The sequence below is a fragment of the Cyrtonyx montezumae genome, unplaced genomic scaffold (genome assembly GCF_038088225.1).
Source record: "Cyrtonyx montezumae isolate F1298 unplaced genomic scaffold, pur_monq_1.0 scaffold_7, whole genome shotgun sequence".
In the NCBI taxonomy this organism is placed as follows: domain Eukaryota; kingdom Metazoa; phylum Chordata; class Aves; order Galliformes; family Odontophoridae; genus Cyrtonyx; species Cyrtonyx montezumae.
The window spans coordinates 27,297,783-27,322,262 of NW_027072078.1; the positions used below are offsets into that span (position 1 = coordinate 27,297,783).

The 24,480-nt window shown below is 41.8% G+C and overlaps 1 protein-coding gene across 1 annotated transcript in view; it reads right to left on the reverse strand.

Annotated features, from left to right (window-relative positions):
- Positions 1-1,945: 1,945 nt before the first annotated feature.
- SNX4 (sorting nexin 4) overlaps positions 1,946-24,480 on the reverse strand; it is a 28,530-nt gene continuing 5,995 nt past the window's right edge. The window contains exons 3-14 of the mRNA XM_065750562.1: positions 22,812-22,950; positions 22,586-22,735; positions 21,473-21,520; positions 17,911-17,966; positions 13,578-13,650; positions 12,550-12,611; positions 11,063-11,128; positions 8,032-8,121; positions 6,677-6,776; positions 5,630-5,775; positions 4,138-4,252; positions 1,946-3,784 (exon numbers count right to left, since the gene is read on the reverse strand). Coding sequence (XP_065606634.1) covers positions 3,737-3,784; positions 4,138-4,252; positions 5,630-5,775; positions 6,677-6,776; positions 8,032-8,121; positions 11,063-11,128; positions 12,550-12,611; positions 13,578-13,650; positions 17,911-17,966; positions 21,473-21,520; positions 22,586-22,735; positions 22,812-22,950 — 1,093 coding nt within the window. The 3' untranslated portion in view covers positions 1,946-3,736. The remainder of the gene's footprint in view (positions 3,785-4,137; positions 4,253-5,629; positions 5,776-6,676; positions 6,777-8,031; positions 8,122-11,062; positions 11,129-12,549; positions 12,612-13,577; positions 13,651-17,910; positions 17,967-21,472; positions 21,521-22,585; positions 22,736-22,811; positions 22,951-24,480) is intronic.

A 24,480-nucleotide genomic window follows, 5' to 3' on the forward strand; every position in this document is an offset into this window, starting at 1 on the left:
AGCAATGGAGCTGCACCTCCTACCTGCTGCAGCACACACATCTCCTACCCAAGGCACGACTGTGAGAAGCCAATGCTGGCCACTGTGCTGCCACGAGGCAGCGGGCTGGTAGATAAATGCTGGCACAGCAACGAGGGAATTGCACAACCAAACGGGATGAGACTTGCCACTTTGTCTTCCAGGAATCACAGAGTCGTTAAGGTCAAAAAGACTACTAAGATCATCCAGTCCAACCACCAACCCATGTCCCTCTGTGCCACATCCACCCTTTTCTTGAACACCATCAAGGATGGTGACTGCACCACCTGCCTGGGTAGCCTGTGCCAGGGCATCACCAAAGGTAATAGTGGGGGGAAAGCAAAGCATCCGCAAGGAACACAGCTCACATGAAGGCAAAGCAAGAATTTCTGTAGTTTTTAATCACCAGACAACAGAACAAAGCAGCGCTGGCTGGAGCAGCAGGAAGGCAAACGACGAGAGAAGCAAACTGAACGTACCTGGTCACTGTCAACCCAATGTGGAAGGTAAGCTGTGCTCCTGAGATCTCCAAGCAGCTGTGAAAAGAAACCAAATAAAACAAACAGAATAAAAACAACTGACCCAAATCTTTTTGGAGACTGGGAGAACATCGATGGGATGCAGTCCCTGCCTCTCTAAAGCCAACACATAAAACATAATTAAGCTTAAATTTCCAGAGCCACCAGGTTATGGACCACCAGAGAAGCGCTGCCCTCAGTGCTGCTGCTGCTCCCAGCAGGCCAATCCACACCACAGCTCAGAAATCAGCGAGCAATGCTGGTGAACCAAAGGGACTCCAGAGCTCAGAAAACAGGACTCGAGCAAGCTCTAGATAAAGCGTCTAAAGGAGGTATTTTCAAATCTGAACGTAGCATGAAACAGCGGCCTTGTAATCATAATCATTGTGTTTGTTAGAGGGAAACAGAAAGAGACCCAGCTAAGCACTGCATATTTAGTGTTCCAAAGCTAAAAATACCAGTGGATCAGCTGCAAGATGAGATTTGGATTTAATGGAAACAATCCCCAGCAATTGCACAGGAATATTTTAAGTAAGGACCCTGAAACTGGAAAAGAGAATGCCTCTTACAGTCTCTGCTCCTGGCTTAGGGAAATGGAAAGAGGTGAAAGTCTGTGGAGGGAGAAGGAATAGTAAATCCCACCACGGAGGCTAGGGATGATGAATTATCCCTGAAGAAGCAAGGGAGGCCAGCAGCATTAGCAGCGAGAACGAACTTTGAAAGGAAGAGGAAGAACGGTCACAACCCATGTCCCATCCCGACCAGCCCAGGGCTGCAGCAGCGGCACGGAGCTGCCCCATAGCGCCGTGCTGCAGACCCAGCAGAGGGCGACGGGGTTGCGCGTTCCTCCCGGTGACACCGCTTGCACCCTATTTATTGCAGTTCACATTTGTCTCGTGGACTTCATTAATCACATGGAAACAGCCATTACCAGGATGATTTTCCCCTTCAAAAGCCAAGAGTCCAAGAAAGGGGGAGAAACCCTCACTGCTTGCTGACACCTACGAGCACACAGAGTGCATGCGATGCTAGTCTGGAACAGAAGTGAAAGGAATAAAGCTAGCTCAAATTATGCTTAACTCAGCTTTCACCCAAGTTCTGTCAAACAACACAAAACCCTCTTGAAGCACAGCTTGTCTCACACAGGTGATGTGTATGAAACTCAGATAAGCAAGGCCCATTTGGGCAAAAGCAAAGCAGGGCTCAAAGCAGCTTTAATTTCAGACTTGGATACCACATTCTTCACCTATAAGGCAAATCAACTTCTTGTGCAAGATTGGCTTCTCAGCTTTCAAACCAAACTTCAGAGACTGAGAGCCAAGGTGGCCACGAACTGAATCTGAGACATTAAGCAGCATTCATCAGCACTGCAAAGACAGCACTTGGACAAAAACAGCATAACAAAAATATCAAAGAGCAATTTTATTTAGCTTATTTGGCACAAAACTTACAAGAACTGTTGTTCCCTTCTTAAATTTAGTACAACTAGCAAGGAAAAAAAGGCATACTAATACATTGAGTAAGCTGTACAGCGAGTGAAACACGGAAAGAGGCACCAGAAAGATTTAGCAAAAATCAAAGTGCATGAAAAAATACCTACTGAGCGCCTCATGGTATCGGATTAAGGCACCACTCCTTTAGAAGGCTTACTGAACATGTCAGGTGTGCAACTTCTTGGTTTGGAATGTAAGAGTCCTTCAAGCTGTATGAGAACTGGGAATGGCAATGCCCCTCCAGGTCAATACTGAACAGAGAGACCTTTCTGCCCAACATCACCTCTCAGAAGTGACGCTGTCCAACGCCTTGAAGGAGCTGCTGTCCATCAAAGCAACCAGCTTCTTACTTCCGAGTTTGGAGTCGTGGTGTACACCAGCCCTATGAACTCTTTACAATGGTTTTACACAAAAGAAATGCTACGGAGACAAAAGTAACATGGGACACATGGAGCAACTACGCCATCCATCATTTATCAAAACTGCTTTTGAAGACTTCCTGGAGTATCTCTTACAAAGGATCTGAGCAGCATTACAACCCAGAAAAAAATAAATACGCTTCCCAACAGAATATTACAAAGCTTCCTGGAGGAATAGCAATGAGCTCCACGAGACTTCAGGAAGCTCAGGAATGTAGGAAAAGCCCGATATAAACAGTGCTGTTTGTCATAAGTGGAAACACTTAATGCGAGTACCTGGAGCTACAAACCGTGTTATAAAGGTGATACCATGTCACACACAAACACCGTTACAAGAGCCAGACAGACACCTCGGTTCATTGCAGATTCTGCACATCACTACTCTTAAGTACAAGGAAAATTGCACCAGGTTTTGTATTTCAGTTTAAGAACCAAACCACTTCAGTTACAAGAAGAGATAGCATAGACCAGATTCACATCTAGTGTAAACAAGTTCCAAACAACCAAACAGAAGTTGCATCTGCTTCTTACCCAGCTCTGACTTTGGTTTTGCTGCTCAGCTGGATCACCAGTTTCCCTCACTTGCAAGAAGTCTGATAGGAAATCAATGCCCATACCAAGACGTAGGTGGGTACCAGGAAACACACAGTACTGCATCCAACCATTGTACAACGCCTCTACTGTAGAGCTCCAAACACGTCAGGAGCTGAAGACCACTTCACCTGAACCTTGGAAAAGCACATTTCTCTGTGGGCACTGCAAAGGCGTTTACACGTGAACCCGATGCATTACAGCATTTCAGCTTTCTGTCCCTCCGATGGTGTAAACCTCCAGAACACAACTGTGTGTCCTATTATAAAACCAAAGCACCCTCGAGCATTACTAATTCTAAACAGCAAGGGCTGAGAGAAGGGCATCTGGAAGTGATCTACACATTATTGAGCATGGTGTTTCACAAGTCTCACAGAACAGTTCAGTTCATACTTTCTGGGATAACTTCCCCTACACCTTTGCCCGAGTACAGAGTTGTAGTTTTCAGTAACTCTTACTCCTGAATTATTTGCTACCACATATAAAGCATGCCACAGCAGTGGCAGCCTGGGCTAAACATTGAACAACATATCCTTTTTGTCCTTTATTAACAATTGCAATCAGCAGAAAGAAAAACTATTCACTCAACTCATTTATTTCACAATTTATACCTAAGTCACGTAGCAACTTAACGTCGGTGTTAAACATTTGTGCTTCCATTCTCTGGCACTTGGAGGAGGAATTCATTTCCAGGTAATCACATCTTGCTGAAGCATTCCTTTGCATTTGTCCAAACTTGAATTCCCTTTTAAAATTAAAAAAAAAAGGGGGGGGGGAGAAATAATGGAGAAATGTGAACCAGACACTTTGTTCACAAACATGACTTTTTTTTTTGGTCCTCAGGTGATTCAGCCCCACAGAACTTGACACAAGAGCAGGGCAGAGACCACACCAGAACTGCACTGCAGTGCCTATTACAGACATCAACACATCACAGAGCTACAGCTAGGACAGAGGACGTGGGAGGTTTGACACCAGTGACTTCTGTGACTGCAGTGCTCCCAGATGCTGACAGTTTGTGTCTGATCCCCTGCTGACATGATATATGCAATAGCCTGGGTATACACACACATATAGCTCTACAAAGGCTGGACATACCTTTTTGCACATACTGATCTGCATAACAGCATAGCTTATAAGTGCCTCCTTCAAGTCATGATTCTTCTGCTCTTTGAACCGTTCAATGTCTGCCCAGGCACTTTTCACAAAGTCTCTGGAATTAAAAGCATTCTTTCTGTTAACGTTTGTATGTTACAACCTCAGCCACCTTCCCTCCTCTGAGCCCACAGCACAGAAGCTCCAGGTATGATGAGCACTCCATCTTCCAGTCAGCAAACCAAGCCCTGCAGTTATTACGCATCCCACAGAGCTCTCATTTCACAACTGGCACTACTACTTAATTCTCCATCTACATCTCACAGATTTTAAACTAGAACCAATTTCACACCATTTCTATTTTTTATTTCTTTTTTAACATACGGAAAACATCGCTGCCACAGAACTAGCATTATTCAGAACATACTTCCCTGATTCTGTTGGGGTGCCTAAATACCTTCATGCAGCACTCAGTTTGCACAACACTGCCCTTCTCTTTTTCAGCTGTCAAGTCAGAACCTTGGTCTTTCCAATGCGAAAACTCACTTGTCATCAGGATTTGAGACACTAAAGGACAACAACGTTAACCCTACAAATTTGACTTGGACAATTCACTTCAGGAATTTATTCTGTTGGTTTGGTGATGTGTCTTCAGTGCTTCTTAACTAAAATGGAGGGAGATTCACGTAATCCATCGCTTTCATCTGTGCTGGATCACATACACAAGGCAAGTATTCACTTGAAAATTACTTCCAGAGCTAAAAAAGCAGATCTCCAGTACTTCTGTCAAAATGATTAAGAAATTGCATTTACTGACTGTCTTGTTGTTTTGAACTGCTCGTGAACTAGTCTTATCTTTCCAGTTCTAATCCTAACATATCAGGAGATACCACTTTTACCCCTTCTATTATATGATGAACATGTTTTGACATAATCACGTTGTTTAAGGAATGCTGGTTCCTTTTTTTTTTTTTTTTAAATACTTGCATTCCTGAAGGAAATTTCATTACAGCATTGAGAAGCAGTTACTCAAACAGCCTGCCAGAACTTCTAATCTCTTTCATACAGGAGTCAGTTGTCCTCCATATGAGAAGCTGCAGAATATTAGCTTAGGACCCATACATATAAGCCAAATAGACACTGTGTTTGAAGCAAATCAGCTTTTGAGTTTAGGCTATTCAGCTGCAGACCTACAAGCCCACCTGCTAAACATATTACTAGCTGAACATAAAAGCAAGCAAGCCAGCCATTAGAGTGGGCTCGGTAACTGGGAAAGTCATCAGGTTTTACATAAGCCATATATTCAGACCAGAAGCTAACTGCATGTACTGTACTTTATTTCACAACTTGCAGCTGACAGGAGCTTTTATAGACAGCTCATAAACACCAAAAATATATTAAAAACACTTATAAAATGCAAACACCTTCAAGAGCATCCAGTCAATGATTTGCTAAGACAAGCCTCGTTTCCTTTGAAAAAATAAAGCCTGTTTACCTGCCTTCCAGATTTTTAGACTTAAGTTGTTCTTCCCCTTCCTGTATCTGCTCTTCCAGAACCTTTATCTTGGCTTCCCTCTGCTCAGGAGATTCCTGCCCAAACAGCTTGGTGGTCATCCCCTTCAGGGAGAATGTTCTCACAGTCTACAAAAAAAAAAAAAAAAAAAAAATGACACTCTAGGTTCAAAATTCTTGAGCACAGTCGTAAAACAATGTGATTTTTACCAGTTATTAGGGCTTATTCTACACGTTCATCTCATCCTTGGACTTAGCTACCAAGAAATGGGACAGTTTGTTTCTTGTATGTCCCACAGGCAGCTCGATATGGGAGGTACAGTGGCTCACATTAGATTGTGACAAGCAAGGGGGCAGAGTTAAATAGAAACTTGCATCTCAGCTTTTATTCCCAGGAACTCTGCAGTCATCACACACCATTAAGTAATTTGATGTTCAAACTCTCATGGCTCATCTAAGGATCAGACAAGTTTCCATTGATGCTAGGAAGTTTCCAGAACCGTTTTTCCTCAAATTGAAGTAGGAAAGAACTTAAGTCTTGCATTTTTTATAATAAAGAAAAGCCATAAAGCAGTTCTCCAGAACATCAACAGGTTCACAATCGATCAGTGTTTAGAATTATAAATGCATGTTGTTAGTGGCAGCCTTATCTTAGCCACTGCCGTCTGCATAAGCAGAATTAGCACTGCATACCAGTAAAATCCACCTTCCAAAAGGCAGAGAAAGCCTTTCAGAAATCCTACTGTTTTCCACCTCTGGTATAGAGTTGTTTGCATCATTTTGCTCAAGTCCTATTTCCTGCAACCCTTTTCTTGCTCAATAAGAGAAGTTTGGTACCGAGAGCTGACATCACCAAGAACCAAGTTACTCTTAAACCTCAGCGGCCCACAGCTTATGGGACACCACTTCTCATGGCTGGGAGCCAGCACATCAGTGCCATTTAGATGTCATTCTAAGTAATTTGGCTCTCCCTAAAAAAAAAAAAAAACACCAAAGAAAGCATCTTGGAGAAGAAAGTGGAAAGACTCACTCCTGTTGCCAGCTCCTCGCACTGCTGCTTCTTAGATGTGAGGTCCTGTGCCGCCATTTCCAAGTCATACTGCATTAATTCATGTTTTCTGCAAACTGCCCTGAAAAGTAATGAAAGATCTGTCATGTATTACTTTGTTTTGCTACATTTCCCTCCATTTAAACTTTACAAATGGCAAAATGCTTTCTTTGGCAGGCAGCACGTTCAGTTATTTATCTAGCTCAAATTCAACAGCCTTATCACAGATTGCCTAACATTGCAATCACTGCAGTTAAGCAAGCTTGGATCAAAGTATAAAGAAAGTTCTTAGTAAAGCAGCATTATTCTGCTGCCCTGATCTTCTTTTTAGGCTCAATCCAAGACATTCTCAGCAATGTGAGCCCTACGACCTACTTAAGGACATCACTGTAAAATTATTCAAAATATATTTGAGAAAAATCACAGCTACGACCAAAGGTACCTGGAGATGGAGCCTGTGGCACCAGCAATGCTCCCATCAGTCACAACATTCCTGATGTTTTAATTTCTAAAACAAACCTAGGAACCATGCTTCCAGATTCACACGGTGCCTTTCAGCTGGAAAAGAGGAGAGTTTCCTCTGACCACCTGCACTAAGTCCCAGTCCTGTGTGGGCTGATGAGGCTGCATCCGCACTCTGCTACCAGATGCACGACCGTCTCCCAGGAGGGGCTACTTATGCTCTGGGTTCTCAGGCAGCAGCCATCATGCTCACCAACTTGAATCTCTACAGCACTACTGGACCTCTCCAACAAGTTTAGAGCCAGCTCAGGGAGAAAGTAACAGCACTAGGCAGAATCTTGCAGCATAAAGAAATGTGCCTCTGCATCCATGCTTGGGAAGGGGGATGAAAACTATACTGGGCACTTTGAAACCTGCTGCCATTTGTAATAGCTGCAGCAGCTCTATGGCCTATTTAAAAGGTGAAGTTCCCAGCACAGTGGGGCGCTCAATGAAGCAGTGTCATCAGAGGAATAAACAGCATTATCTTCCACAGTAACCAGATTTTAGTATTTCCATCATTTTACTAGGGGTCAGCTCAGCCCTAAAATCTTTATCAGCACCCACAAAAGCAATCAAATATGAATAAGCAAAGTAAGACAACGTGAAGATTCTACAATGTTGAATTTACTGCTGCTGCTTAGAGAACAGAATCACAGCATCACAGAATGGGAGGGGTTGGAAGGGACCTCTAGAGAGCACCTAGTCCAACCCCCCTGCCAAAGCAGTTCCCTAGACCAGGTTGCACAGGTCTAGGAGACCAAGTTAAACTCAGCACCAACATGTCAGAGGAAAGCACGACGGTTTTCACTTGAGCTGTGTACTTCCTCACATACCGCAGTGCTTCTGCGTAGAAGAGATACTCCTTCAGCTGATCTGCATAATGTTCCTCTTCTTCCAGTATGTCATCGATAGAAGCTGCGTATCTGGTGGAAAACAGCTATAGGTTAAATAGGAAGTTCCTCAATCTAAACTTTAAGGTTTACACAGACAGCACCAAGGGAGGACACCTGTTTGACAGAAAGGCCAGTCACAAAGTAAAACAGTGAGACAAGCTTCTAAAAAGGGTTTTTCCTCTGTCCTTTGTTTTTAATTAAACTCTGAATCATCTAATATAAACATTCCTGCAGGCCTGTTTCTTTGGATGTTACTACAATAAATCTTTTGATGAGTACAAGATTTATCATAAGTTTCCTGCTGAAGATGGGGCAGTTTTTATTACAGGAAAGGAACACAATTTATTCCTTTTCTTCAGTGGATTGTCAAGAAGCACCACCAGAGCAAAAAAGAAGACACGACGCAGAAGCAGCCTTGCAAGGCTGGAAGAACTAAGGCCTAGAAACGTGAGCATCACAGCTGATGAAAAGCAAAGAAGCAGAATTTAAGAAGCTGCTTGCATTGTTTGTTATTCAGCCATCTCCTAAGCCTGAGAACACAAAACTCACAGTGGTGTTCTGAACACCAGAACATGATGCCCTTCAGCTCCTTGTCTTTGTCTGCTGTGCAGGTCAGGCATATCAGTTCAGAGCAAAAACAAGTTCAGTGCTGCCTTTTAGAGAGAACACATGAAAAGCACAAGGACTTTAACTCCACCAGCCCTTACATTCAGCAAGTTTCATCATTTAAGATGCCATCTACTAAAAATGGCAAAAAGCACTTTCTTTTTCTAGTTTATATTACCGACTGAACACTATTTAATAGGTTTTCCACTAACCAATATGACTGCTCAGAAACACCTGCAGGGTCAGGCCCACAGCTAAGAGTTTCTGCAAAGTACTGGAGTTCTTCAGTTTCTCCTGGTGCCTCTCCAGTGGCTGTCTCTAAGGAAGAACTGGCAGAGTCTGAACAGTAACTCGTAACACAACCTGGGACAAAACAGAAAATCCTTCCTGCGTGCTCCAGAAGAAATAATGTCATTTGGACCCCTGGAAATCCAAGGGAGGTATCTGAGATGCTTGCACTGTATGTTACCATCAGGCTCATGGCCCTGCTCAGAGGGAAATGTGAGCTAAGGCTTCAAAGAGGCCATGGCACCTGCAGCACTGCCACAACATGGAGCTTGAGGAAAAGGAGGCAGATAGGAATTTAAGTCTCCAAGCATAAGTTGTTTAGATGCTCTGTGCAATCAAAGACACAGCACAGCTTCCCGTGGTCATGCCAAGTCTCTCTGTGATAAAGCTGCACTACCCAAATTCACATTAGGAATCAAAGCAAGGAAGAACTCCAAACTGTTGAAAAACATACATGTTCTGAAAACTCCTGCGTTCACACAGGTCACGTGCAGCTCACCCTCCATTTCTAAGTTCTGAAGGGCAATAATTATAGCATAGTGGTTAGATTTCCCAGGACAGCAGATGGAACACATTTCAAATAAGTTTTAAGTTTAGAGAAGTGCCAGAGCTAACATGTGGCAGAACAGCTTTCCCAAAATAAACAAACACACCAAAAAAGAAAACATCTTACCTAGACAGGATTTCTCAATTCACACTTCAGTTTGTTTTCAAGGTAGCTGTACAACCAACCACCCTTCTGACTGCCTAAACTGAAATGTCAACACTGGTTTGTCCTAAACAGCTCAACAAAGCGGGGAATACCTTCAGGAGAAACACTGTACTTAGTTCTGAAAGTTCCCACTTTTTGTGGGTATCCTCAGCACAAACGTGGTTTCAGTTTAGACTGATTCCACCTGTAGTGACAGTCCCGTTGACAAACAGATAGAGATCACTCATTAATTGCGTGAAGGGCAGAAGTCAAGGGCTAGGAGTATTTTCCCTTCATACTCTAAATGTCAGCATTACAGTCATTCACACTCTCAGCATGCTCAGTTTTTATTTATCACATTAGCAAACCTCATCTCATCGTACAGTATGTATTCAGAGGTCCTCTGTACCATCATCCCAAGCAATAACTCATTGAAAGTCTAAATAATTATCTAGTGAAGACTACAGCAGGTGGGATAGATAAAGAATAATTAAAACTTGTTGTTAAGTTCATCAGGCAATTTTCCTGAAGCAGCTTTTCTGTTGCAACAAAGTCCTCGGTCTAATGGAACAGTCACATCTAAAACTGCTGACTTTGCTTCTACACAAATTGCATTTGATCTGTATGAGGAAAAAAAAATGACAAAACTGCAGAACATAAAGGAGCGACAAACAGCTCCCATCTCCTGCTTTACAATAGTACCTGATTACTAAAGAAGATTCAGAGTCAGAAGTTGTTCCACTCCCCTGGCTGCATAGGACTATCTGAAAAGGAAGACCCCAGAGCATCGCTTCTGCGAGCACTCCGAAGCATCAAGACTCTTATTTTGAAGGCTGTGTTTCAAGCAGCTCTGCCAACTGACTCTGGAGATGCAAAAAGGGAGGATTCTCTACTTTATTAGATCCAGACAGTATTTGTTTCAAGAATCCATTAAAGTTTTGGAGCTCAATAATTAAATTTCTTAACTTTCTGTGATTAGGTCCAAATCTGTGCACCATCTACTGCATGGTACAAAATACTGCTATCGAAAACAAATGGATCTCATCAGGCCTGCAGTACATTAAAGTTGTATTCTACCAGTTTCTGGCATAGTAGCTTAAAAGAAAGGCTGGAAGAATTCCAAACACTTCTACTATTTCAAAATAATAATAAAAAAGAAACCACTCTGGTTCTCCTGAGACTTTTTGAGCTACTTAATACAGTACATGGACGCTAAAATTGTGCCTGCATCCAAGGCACAGGAACACTGTACACCTAAAACAACGTGCCCCCAGCCTTCTCGGTACTCTTACTTGTATGCACTTTGGGTTGAGGGAAAAGAGAGGAAAGAGGGAGAGTTCTACATCTGGCTTACATCAAACTATCAGATATTCAGTCAGTACTTACACATCCATGTGGTGGCCAGCACTCTGCAACCCATCCCCCATCTCCTTTTCAATGGCACTCCACTCACTGTTCAGAAAACAAACGAGAAGAAACATCACACGTGAAGGGTAAGGAAAGTTAACAAGCTGCATCCTGTATATAGTTTCTTTCCAGGTGACACCTGAATGGAAATCGCCTTAAGTTGGACTCTGCCAAAGTGTTTTCTTCCTGCAAGCAGCAGCACCGACAGTGTAGCAGTGAGCAGTTCAACAACTGTCCCCGCTGCCTAAACTCATCCTCACAAATGCACATGGCTTGAAGTTTGTCTTGAGCCAAGAGGGTTCTTAAATAGCTAAAATTAAATGAGAGGTCACAAAGAATAGAGACCGAGGTTTCTGAAACTGAACTTTGTCCACCTTGTGTTGCAAGTGTAGAAAGCTCAGTTTCTTTTTGGCAAGTTTCAGATAGAAGTCTCTCATTGCAGAAAACCAGAAGGTGGGATCTGACATTTGCAAGCATTTTACCTCTACTGAAACACATTGGTGTATTCTGTTTTTTCTGCTACAATTTCCACTGTAGACTTCTGTTTAGTTCCACTGATCAAAAATAAGAACAGCTTCCTCATTACTGCAACTCCCTATTCACACTGAGGAGATCACTGAGATCACACAGGAATCAACTCCAGTAAAGATAGCAAGAGTTATTCATGGCACCCATGTACACTGCAACTTCGCGTTCTCAGCTTTGTGAAACCTCATGAGGTTTATCAGTTACAAGAATTACATCAACTATTCATACAAGAGAAAAAAAAGAGGGGCCCACTTATATTTCACATAATTTACACCTAATGCATTTATTTTGTCCATTTTCATAAACGTTCCGCTGTTCACGTTGACATTTGTTTGTCTTTGTGTTATTATAGAACTACACCTAATTTCACTTTAAAACCCCCAATGAGAAAGACATCTGCAATCCATTAACCCAGAGAATTAAATTTAGCACTTGAACACTGTGTAGAAGCAGGAGGTTCCCCTTAACCAGAAGTTCAGATTCCTTAACTCTCCAGTGAGATGGAGAACTCGAGCATGCAATTCACTCATATAAATCAAAAAACGATTGGCAAATTCACTTTAAAAAACCCAACTTACTAACACTGCATAGAGTTTTCAACCATCGGTTTGCAACTATTAAAAGAATCCAGGTTTTTCAGAGAAAACTGCCTGAAAATAGGCAGCAAGTGACATTCTAAAGGAAATGAATGCCAGTGTCGCAACAAAAGTCTCAAAGCTCTGGGATACAAAACAAAAAAAGCTGAAGTTGTCTGCTTCTGACTATGAGGAGCTGATCCAGAGATCCAACACAAGCCTCGTTAGTACTGCAAGACAACATTTTTCAACTCAGACACCTCAACCATTCAGATATGTTGTTCCACTTCTGAAAAACACAACCAAGCTTCCTACTCCCTCTAGAATACCTGTAACATGTTTAAAAACTGGGTGAACTCTTACCTGAATACTCTTCCATAGTTGCCATGAACTTTGTAGACGCCATACAGCCGGTCTGCTACCCTCTAAAACATTTAAGGTTAGTTTTGGTCATGAACATTCCACTGAAGTTGCTTTGTGAAAACCTGTGTACAAACTGTGAGCTAAAGTCTTCTTGCTTTCACAAGGAAAACTCAACAGCAGAAAGTCTTTGAAGATTGAAGTCACAGCCGAGGCTGTATTGAAAAGCAATATTCAAAGCAATTCTTTGGAAGCTCTCGCATACAGGATGGGTCTTCAGAGACTGCAAATTATCAGTTAATTCAGTTTTTGATAGCCAGATGTAAGACACAACTCCCTCCATCTGACTGATGCTAGGTTTACATACACACTTGCTTATTTAACATAAAGATGGCAAGACAACAATCTACGCTGACATCAGGACCATAGGGAAAGTTCCACTAGAACTCTAACAAGTGACTTTGTTTCACTGAGCTGGATGGAAAAGGAAGGAAAGGAAACAAGCTATCCATTGCAGAACATACTGCTACAGCCAGATACATGATTTATGATTTCAGCTCTTCGGACAGAGAGTACCTGCTGCAGCCAGTCCTACAATGCTGGATGCAGTGCCAGAAGATCATGCGTACACTCTGAAGCATGACCTGCAATCCCATACTTGCCCTCGTAATTGTGATGCACCAATGAATTAGACTGACATTCTACAAGAGTAAGTTATCTGTTGGTTCAAGCAGTGAAAAGGAAATCACCCCTGAGATCTGATGCACACACAGTCCTGACAAAAAAGCACTGTTAGTAGAACCCCAGTCAACCTTGATGTCATATGTAGTACCCTTTTCCCAACCCCTCCAAAACCTGTACAAAGGCACCACGCTCCTCACCATCTCCTGCCCCACGCTCTAGAGCTGGGCTCTGGGTCAGAACTGTTCTTATCCTAGAAGACACACACCATTTCTCTCAACCAAACAAGAAATGCTGCCTTATAAGCATATATTGTACTATTTGTCATGACACACATGGGAAATACTTACAGCTCTGACTCTCAGAAGGTGTGATATGACAGACTGCAGTTCATCGCCATAGTGTTTTAGTTCAGTAAATCTCCTGGGAGCAGGAAACAGATAGTACATCATTAGCCATCATGAAAGCAAGCTTTCACAGAATGCAAGAGAGCCACAACCCTACACGGGCAAGATGGAGCCCGGACTGCATTGAAGTGAAATTAGGTGAAGACTCCTAAAGAAGTGACTGCAGAATTCACTTCCCCTAAAGCAAACAACCCTGATACTTGCCTGACTACTAGTTTTGATATGCAAATGCTGAAGATTCAGATCAGTTTAAGAGAGAACATTTTATAAGTAGTTAACCAAAATTACTGCTATTATTATTTTTAAAATGGGATTTATAAGAGCAAGTGTTACTGAATTGAAATGCTTAAAATAAAATCTGCTGAACCATGCTGTTTAATAAAAGCATATTTACATTTGTGACCTGACAGAAGAACTTCCCTTTCCAGCTGCTATCTAGCCAGTGTTGATTTTCAGAAGCATTCACAATGCTTACACCATTATCACAATGCCTTCAAGGCTCAGCTGTGTGGAACTGTAAGAGCTGTGCATGAAAGCCTACTGAGAACTGGACCTGCTGGTGGCTATAAGCAAGTTAGCACAGCTTAACCAGCCAGGCAACTCACTGAGTGCTCACGTGCACACTGCTGGCCTGCCACTGCTCAGAGGCATTTTATCAGCCACCCCAATTAACCCCTGGTTTTAGTTTCAGTTGATACAACTGAACAGGTCATTGTAATTAGGAAGCTAAGTCAATTACCACAGTTTTGCTAGTGACTGGTAACCAATTAAACCACAGCAGCAGACACTTCCACACACATAAACCCTCCCTGTTATACTCAAATCCAACTCACAACTCACTTTGGAAACACGTGGTACACAAGAACCTACATAATTTAGACAAAGACAGAAATAGCTTTACCTAGCTTACTACACAGTGGTGTGAAAATAAGCAAATGAACAACATGGAAGAATGCAACTAGAACTGAAGATCAGGAGACTGAAGTTAGCCTTCCTCGTGCATGTTTAAACACAGGAAAAAAAAACCCTTAACCCCTCTGCGTGCACACAGCCAGGCTCTGTACATCAGAATAGTTTGTGGCTGAGAGGCCTTAATGAAATGAGTCACATCGCTTGTTCTGGGTGACCAAGTATGAAATTGCAGGGTTTTTCATTTAACACCTCTTCTTCCCCTGCCAGGAAATCTTCCCCTACAAAGCTCTCCTCCCCACGCTCGGGAAGTAGAAGTTTTATTACCATTTCTAGTATTTCTGATCTCCAAGGAGCATCTTTTATAAGACTGTGACACACACAGGGTTAAAGTACATAAAGAGATTTAAAAGGCAGCAGAGAAACTGTATGGGAAAAATAAATAGTCATTGATCTGCACAGTGGGGTTTAGAGAGCAATCTTTTCAGTTTACACTTTATAAAATATGCAGCGGGGCAGCGTGTCAGACAGCTGCAGACACAAACAGTGAGGATATTTGAAATAATTGAACTAAGAACAAAAGATTAGAAAGCACGCCTTCAGCTCAGGAAGACTCCCTTTCCCACTCCAGAAGTGTATAATGAAAGGTGTTATTTACTCTGCTTTGTGGCAAGCAAGCTTTTAGGAATGCTGTACTCCCTGAAGGCAAGTCAGAAACCCAGAAGAACTTGCAGTATCCTGGACTCCAGCAGCAATGCATCATCTCCCACACCAATACCTCACCCATATAAAAATAAATTGCCTTAGAATCAAGCTGTCTTTTTATTGTCCCCCAACAGCATAAACCAAAGCGATACTGCTTTTTGCACAATGTTTCCTGAAGACTAAGTGCTAAGGGTACCAACTTTCAGAAAAAAAGTGTTTTTAAGAGATTGGTGGTGTTGCAGAGCAACTGCTTATTTCTGAAGCACATGCTCAAGCCCGACATAACACTAGGTATTATTGTCATTTTTTTTAACGTCAATCTCCAAACTGAGTTTGGAGACGCACATACAGGGATACTTACTTTCCAGTGTACTGTAACAATAGAAGTTGTGAACCAAGATGTGGTTTTGGCACTCAGCAACTGAAGCCTTGCTCTCCTCCCTTGGTTTTACTGGTTCTGCAACATTACCAGCAGTCTACCTATTTAAGAACTAAGCAACTAAATAGAGCCTCAGATACAAATGACCAACAGACCAGTCCACAGTTATGTAAGAGGCACTACCAAGTTTCTCTTCAGAGAGATGTTATGAAAATGGCACAGAAGAATATTTCAGCTATGTTAGATGGCATTTCAATACAAGGCATCTTACTTAGCAGCAGTTCAGCAAGGACAGCACTACAAGGACAGTACCACTTGCCTGCTTTGTGATGGAGGAGGGTTTTTGTGTTTTGGGGGATTTCTCTTGGTTTTGGTCTTAATTGTGCCTTAGGAAATGATTCGGTGTTACGCCAAGAAGAAAACTACAGTTTTGATTCCAAGTACAAAAGCAGAATTAAGTACAAAAGAAGAGGATGGGTGTGAATTCGAGAGGTCTGTAGGAAAAGGACTGCAAATTTACCTTAGACAATCAGAATGCCAAAGTTTTATCAATATATAATTCAATCAGAAAAGATACTGTTTCACACAGAAGGAGCTTTAGTTCCCAGTCCGCATTTGATCTCCTAGAGCAACACCAGTTGTTTACACGTTGCTTTAAGCTAAGGGTGCAGTTCCACAGCACCACAAGACAATCTGAACTGGCAGCTGCAGCAGTTCTTCATCTGGACCCTCACTGGTTCAGGAAGCTGAACATATGCAGAACACCTACGCTCCACACAGCAGTGCCATCAGTTTTGGCAAGGTGAACTTGCTGAACCCTTTTTTCCACCCACTCATGCAAGCAAAGGTAACAGAGGGGTAAGGAGTCTGACTGCAAGCAGCTCAGGCACTACTGTGCTAAGCAGAGCAAGGCGCTGTGCCTCCTGTCAGAGCCACACATACTATATTCAGGGAGAGCCTTTTAATAAACAAATACAGGATACACTCACTGGTTATTAAACAACTTGTAAAATAGCTTGCCATTGTAACTAAGTGTTCAATTTGGAAGTAACGTAGGTGGCAGAACACAATAGAAAACAGGTGCTGTATCTCTTAAGCACTGTGAAGTCAGATACTCACGAACTGTTTTGGTTACAATTCCTTCCTCCTATTTTCCTTGTATTAACTCTTTTTGTGCTTTTTACCAAGCCATATCTCAACAACAGCTTCGCTTTCTGAAACATTGCCTTGAAAGGTATCAGTAAGTTTCTCATCTCAGTTTTAACCAGTCTTTCTCACCAACAGGCAGATTACTGGCAAAATTTTCCCATCTCATAAGAAGGGGAAGCAAACTCCTGCTGCTCACAGACAAAAAAGATGCAGGACTCAAACGTGGGGACAACTTCACCTGTAATTCTCTTGTGAACTACACTCATGACCCTACTCACAAATGCTTATATGCATTAAATACTTGATAAAATACTTGCTGCCACAGGAGGCTGCAAAAATAAATGCTATCCAGAAAAAGAGGGTCTGGACCAACTCACAAATCTGTCAACTGATACCAAGAGCTTCAGAAAGGTACATACCCTCTAGCATCCTTGACACAAGGCCCAGGGGTGCTGGGGAAGCATAAAGAGAACAGACAACAGAAAGCTGTCATGCATGTCCCTAATCCTCCTGCCACTACTGGACAATCCATAAGGGCTCTGCATGTGTGTCTAACACTTAAAAATGGAAACCAGCAAAACTTCTTGATCCTATTACTGCATACTAATATTTCTAACTACTACAGATGTAGACATTTGTTTTAACCTCCTCACATCACCTAGGGCTTGATGATCCTTACGCTACTCATCCTTACCCTTCTGACCAGTTTTGTGAACCATCAGATTGCTCAGTGCCTGTCACCAAGCATCCCAAACTGCAATAGGGCTGAACTAACCTCAATACCTCCATGAGCATCTGCAAAATCTGGCAAATCAAGCAAAAACATTAAGAAGTTATTTCTCTGTTTTGGTGTTGTGTCTTATTATTGTTTTGGTTTTTTTCCTTCCCAAGCTTTTAATCTAGCTACAAGGATGGACTCATTTTTCCATGAAGCAATGGTATCCTCCTGCTTCTAGAAACAGGATTTATCAAATCTTTTCACACCGTCTCCTTACTGGGCTTCTGTTCAGAACTAAAGTGCAGAGAGATTTTTTTTTTCTGAATTTATTCTAAGGAGATAGAACAGCCTGTCATCTGAAGTTACAGTTGTAACTGAAAAGAGGAAAGGGAGGGAGGAAGGATGTGGAATCTTACTTGTCTGGGTTTTTCACTCTGAATGTTGCATTAAGAGCTTTTAATCTGGAATCTGCCTGAAAAAGGGGAAAAAAAGTTTTGTTAATTGAATGCAATTAAATCCCAGTGACAAAAATCTCAGCCTTCGACAGCACCATTAGAAAAAATAAGAACAAAAACACTCCTGCCTTCCTGGCATACTTAAATCTTCAGACACTGAACAAGTTGACACTAGCTGCCCTGCATGTCAGATCTTCTAATAAGAAGTAGAAAACCAAGGTATTTGTGTGAACTTGGGTGTAAACAGCATCCACACCACCATTATGCTGGAATTATCCTAAATCCCACAAAAACAGTTTCTTCTTAAAACGCTACACAAATCACGGAGTTAAGATACACAAGCCTACATTCTTTTTAGATGAAGCAATTAGGTAACATAAGACCATATGGACAAACTATTTTATATTTTTCAAACCAAATAAAACCAGTGGTAGAGTGACCTTTGTACGCTCTCTATTACGAGGAACAGCTCCCCAGTGGAATCAAAGTCATATATGGTGTTCTCTTGTTTTACGAGTTGCTTTAGAGAAAATATGTAATTTGTATATCAGAATAGAGCTATTTTAATGCAGTGTTCTTTGCTATAACGTAGCATATATAATTCTCCACAGAGGGAAGTTCATACCTAATTAAAAAGGTAATTGGCTATCTTACTTTCAGAGATGTTGCTTTACAAATGACTGCAAACACAGGAGAGAATTCCCCAAAGGTGGGTGGGTTGGGTTTTTTTTCCTGCTTGCTTCTTTTGTTTGTTTGGCTGTCTGGTTGTTTTTAAGTTTAACTGAACTTAAAAACAAACTGTACAATGGGAATTCACTCTTAAAAAGATGCCAACGCAGATGAGAGATCACAGCCTCACCCACAGAGGTCCCAGATCACAACTTTTTGGGCACTCCACGTGCAGCTTACTCAAGGCTCATTTATACTGCATGAAAACCCCAAGGTAGATAAAAAAGGGCTGAAATTCACTTATTTACATCCTTCTTCCCACTGAAGGGCCAGGGAAGAATGTAAGGGCATTCAAGACTTCATATGGAGCACTTCTAACTGGTGCCACAACAGCTAGCAGTACATTACTTCAGCAGTACTTGTTACTGCTGGTGAACAACACAGGAATACACTGTGAAAGAAACAGCTAGGGGGAGATTGCTGATGGAAAACTTCTGCAGCACCACAGACCTGTATCAGAGCAGCAGCTTGCTAACTTTAGCTGTCTGTCTTTGCACAAGCAATACAAAGTCATCCACAAACTGAAACAAATGAATGAAACCTGTAAGACTGATTGACGCTGGAATAAAATAAGCTCACTGTCACTGCTAAACCAGTGCTCCTCTGCTAATACCTTGCCGAAGGAAGACAGCCACAGCACCACGAAGCACAAAGAACACAAAGCTGTGGTAACTCCAGCTCCCAGCCCAGCTCTGTATTTATTCAGAGGGCTCCAAGGGCTTGCATGGCCTTACACTTCCAGTGCTCTACCCCCACAGGCCATTATACACCTCAATCAGGCTTCAGGTAGTTCAGATGCAGCTGTGTGTCATCCTCACATGTTCCTGCAGTTCAAAAGCTACCTAGTTATGCTGCCATTAATTAAAACCCTCCCCTGTAGGGGGCCATTGCACAAAACATTGTGTTTATGTTCAAATGGAAAGAACCAGAGCCATCTGGGTTTGTCAGGACAGCATGCACACTCAGTGAGTTCACTCTTGAAAACAATCACCTCTCTACATTAGAGACACAACAGGTTTCTGCCTTTTGCTACAGCCATGAAATGCCCTGGAGGAAGAGTGGAGTGAGTATAAAAGCACTGTCAGGAAGGAACCAAGACCCTGCCAGCACACAACATTCTAGGTTAGATTATTTCCTTCTTGCCATTAACAGCATAGTAACTCCCACACACCACCTGTAAGCATCTGCACCACACTGTTATGTAGTTACAAAAACGTCTGTCCAGTTTTAAACCGGATTTAAGATCAATACCTCCAACATGCTTATGCTTAACTCCCCACCAAATGAAGTACAACCAAAGAGGTTTCAGACAGCAAATTCCTACTGAAATGCCATAAGCATTTACGTAAACTAAAGGGGGGTGGGGGAAGAATAGTTGCCACTGCTTTTTCATTCCTAAAGGATCCAAATAATTTTATTCTTCAGGGGATTTGTTAAGTGTTGTTGGTAGGAAAAGGGGGAAGGACATGATTAAATGACACCGCTGGCAGAATAAACAAAGCCTCCAACGTCAACACTCAACTATAACATGCTCAACTACACTGCATTAACACCTAATTTGAAGTTAAGTTGGCCTGGTTCAAACCCTTCAGGACAAAATGCACATCCTGCTTTAATGCATCAGCAGCAGAGACGGCAGTAATGCCAAAGCCAGGGGTCTGATTCTAGTCCTACACATGCAGAGAGCCATTTTTAGGCATATCTGTCCTCCAGCATAATGCTAAATAGGCAGTCTGAGAGGTTTATTTACACTCTGAATGCAGAATAAAGAAAAGCAACTTTCCCCCAGAATCTTGCAAAAAAGTTACTTTGCTTTAAGGAAAGAAGAATTTTAAAAGGAAAACTACATACAAAAATCCAAACCAGCAGGAAAATGGGGCTCAGCTCATCTTTCATTAGATTTACAACATGTTTTCAAGCAGGCAAGTATTCTCAGCACTCTGCAGTGAGTTTTCTTTCCCTTCCTCCCAGCACATGCACTCGTGAACATATTCTGTCAATACAAACTTTCTAAACTTGTCTGAAAAGTCTGAACTTGTAGCTGAAATAAAGGTCTATGAATAGGAAAACAGCATTGTTGCATTGTGAATTCTAGCAAAATGCAAGCTCTACCATGAAAGGAAGAATTTTCATGGCAGCTCTTCTGAGCTGTGAAGTTACCATCACAAACTTAAGTACCAGTAACAAAGTTCCTTGAACACTGAGGTTAAGACAACCAGTAATTTTGTATTCAGCTCTCAGTGATTTCATGAGTTGATCACATTACAATGAACAAAAGCTCAGTATTTGTCCTGACATGGTCACTTTTCCAGGCAGAGCCCAGCAATCTATTAGCTTCTCATAGATTTACATCCTTGCCAGCATCAATTCACTTATATTGACACGGATAGCACTACTAAAAGATGTGTTTCTGTTAAACAGGTAAAGGGCACCAAATTCAGCTATCTTCAGCACAAAGGCCCACAATTCAGACTCCTCTGCTTGCATCAATATACAAAAGCACTGCTACAATCTCAAGTTCATAAGTTGTAAAGCTTCTAAGGATGACAGTTCCCACTACCAGCAGAACTACAAGGCTGAGCACTGAACATCAACAAGTTCTAAACCTCCAGAGCCTGACAAGTAAAGACTTACCTATTACATGCTATGAACGTGACTCTTTTCTTGCAGTTACAGGTATGTATGAAGCAATGGCTTTAACTCATTTTAATATCAGTCTTTCATAGCTAGTTCAAAATATGCTCACTGAAGCGTGCAGCCCAACAGCCACAAGACAGGCATTTACAATAATTACCTTTAACTGAAATCCAGTCTCATTCACCATTTCTTTCCATCCACCTTCCTAGAAATATAAAAGAAAGATGGTACTGTTACAGTGATTTAAGAGTGCCACAGCTTTCTCATGTCTCCATACCATAACTGTATCAGAGCTGAAAGAAGAGTTCTCAGTAAGCTTGAGTCCCGCCTCAGCCACCCTTGCCATCTAATTTTGAGGATCGGGGTTAATAACATTGTTATGTTCTGCTTACACGCTAAGCTCTGCCCCAGAACCTCTTTTTCATCACATACCAGTGTGCTCCATTATCTTGTTCTACCAACTGGGGCTCGGAGGGAAGTCTGCACAGCTTTCACCAATGGTCTAACAGAAAGAATGGCAGTTATCACCTAGCTGCAGCACCACGGAACCTTGTAGCTTGAGGCAGAACACATAGCAAGAACAGGTACGGACTGTTGTCATCTCTTTACCACGTACACAAAGTTCTCTTGTTCACGTGTAGTGGTTGTTCCATCATCACTTCCACACTGCTACCCATTCAGGTTCATCTGCACATTAAGCTGCACAAGGGCAGACACATCCACTCAGCTTGCTATTTGAGAATCTCTGACCAAAACACAGAATAAAGACACTCCTGAAGTTGAAAACTGCAGAATGCAATGCTTTGGCTAACAATCACGTCACAACGCTTGGGATTACACAGGAGTGAACCACAGTTCAAACTGCAAAGCTAAAGAAACTTCCAAAAAGCAAATTGGAAGCTAGCACTCTCTCTGCTGGCAGCCATATAAGATGCTATTTCAGGTTTACTCTTAGGAAAGCTTTCCCAACCAGCACACAGTAACTTGTCAGTGTGATGCTCTGAAAAAGAGGAAATTCTCTCTTAGCCTCCAAACTACACTGGAATAAAGTCGTAAATTGCATGAGAATCCCAACTGTACAACTGCAACAGGTGGTTAAGATGCTTTTAGACATACGAGCCTTTTCCAACTTAAGTGTATTCATGGTGTCTGTCCTTCTAAAGAAGGAAGAAACTCCAGATCAATGGAAGAAAAGAGAAGGAAAGGATATTATCTTAAAGAAATAATCACTAGAAATACATATTTAGGAAGCACGCCACTTTTACCATACCTGTGTCAGAAATGAATAGAAGACTTTGTCTTGGCAAAGAACAGGATGCGAAGCCACGCGTAACAAGAAGTTCTCCAAGCCAATCCTTCTCCTCTCCACAAAATCTGGATCCATATTATCTGCTGACAGTTTATGCCAAACAAAGTCAGCCTATTTAAAAAGAAGAGCGTTAATGGCCAACAAATAAGAAACAATATGCAGCAAAGTTCAGCCACAGCCCACTTACCCTTTTTTCTGGTAAAGGTGGGACAACAATATGTGGATAAGTAACTAACAAGTAATTCCTCAGTAATTCAAATTCACTGTAACGCCGCCACAGGGAATCCACTGGGGAGCACTGACCCTCATTCTGGGACTCCACAGCTCTGAAAAATAAAACAGTTTGAGCATCAGCAAGCTATCAATTGTAGCAACAATACCAAAAATAGTTGCTCAAAAAGACTACTGCTAAACTTGTTCACAGTCTAATCTTAATTTCATGTGTCTACACGCTTCATTTAGAAGAAAATAATTCTGCTATCTGCCTGCTAACACTCAGCTTCTGCACGTGCCAGGAACATGGCAGAAGTCAGTGAATTCTCATCACACCACAGGCAAACAGGTAGGTCACAGTCTAGTTATGCAAGTGGCTTAATTCTACATCACTGTAGAATTAGATCTATTTGTCTTGGAACAGCCTCAGGCTTCAAGACAATGCCATTTCAGGAGCAGCTGAAGGAAACAGTCTTACAAGAATTTACTGTTTGTTGGGAGTGTCTTCACTTCTAAAGACGAATGCTGTATCAACGCAATAGCTTGAATAGTTAAAAAGTATACTTCAAAAATAAAACCAAGGAGTTTTTATTTCCTTTTTTGGGAAATGTTACAAAGTTCAAGTTACTCCCAATCTTTTGTTTGAAGCAGTATCTTTTCAAGAGTAAGGACAAAGGATGTATAGTCTAATAAACTAGGTCATGATAAGGTGAGCAGGTACAAAAATTGATCTCTCTGAACATTTTGTTGAACACTTAAGGCCAACATCATCTAGCAAGGGATTAAAGGATTGTATGTTACTATAAAAGGGGAAGTGGAATCTTATGGGATTGAAAAGTAGCTTAAAAACATCAAAAAAAGTCTTCATATAAGACATTTAAAGCAACACAAATTCTTTGCAATATCATAAAATAAGCATCAGGACGATAACACTTCCTGGCAGTTAGCACATGCCAGAATAAACAGGGAGACATCAGACACAGCTCTTAACAGAAACCAGTGATGTCTATGTCTACCTTAGCTCTTACATTAAGTGTCTACTTAACGTACAAGCCCTGGCAGAATCCTACACAGAAGAATATCAACTGTGCTATGAGATTACCACAGATTATATGAAGTTGGAAGGGACTCCACAAGTCCGTAGTCCAACTCCTGCTCAAAGCAGGCTGCCTGGAGTCATTTCCAGTTGGGTTTGAGCATCTCCAAGTGCAGAGACTCTACAGCCACTCTATGACCCTGCTCTCATGCCTGAACACCCTTAAAAAAGTTTTTTCCTAGTCTCAAATAGAACTTCCTGCATTTGAATTTGTGGCCATATGTTCCCATTCACCCTATGTGGTTCTTGAACTCATAGGAACCTCATGGAGTAATATTTTAAATATATCTAAGGAGTACACACACTATTTAACTGTGTTTATCCCAGGTAACCGAAGCCATAGGAAGAAGTGTGACAAGGAAAAAGAATAAAGAGCAAGGATGCCTTCATAAATAAACCAATTCAACACAAACTGCTGCAGACACCACCAAGTCACACTGCAAACATCTTACAGTGCATTTGTAGGAAGAACGTCCTTATTACTGAGTTATTTTGACCTTAAGCTGCAAGTGCTTTGGAGTGTACACTCAGCGCTGGGCTGACAGAC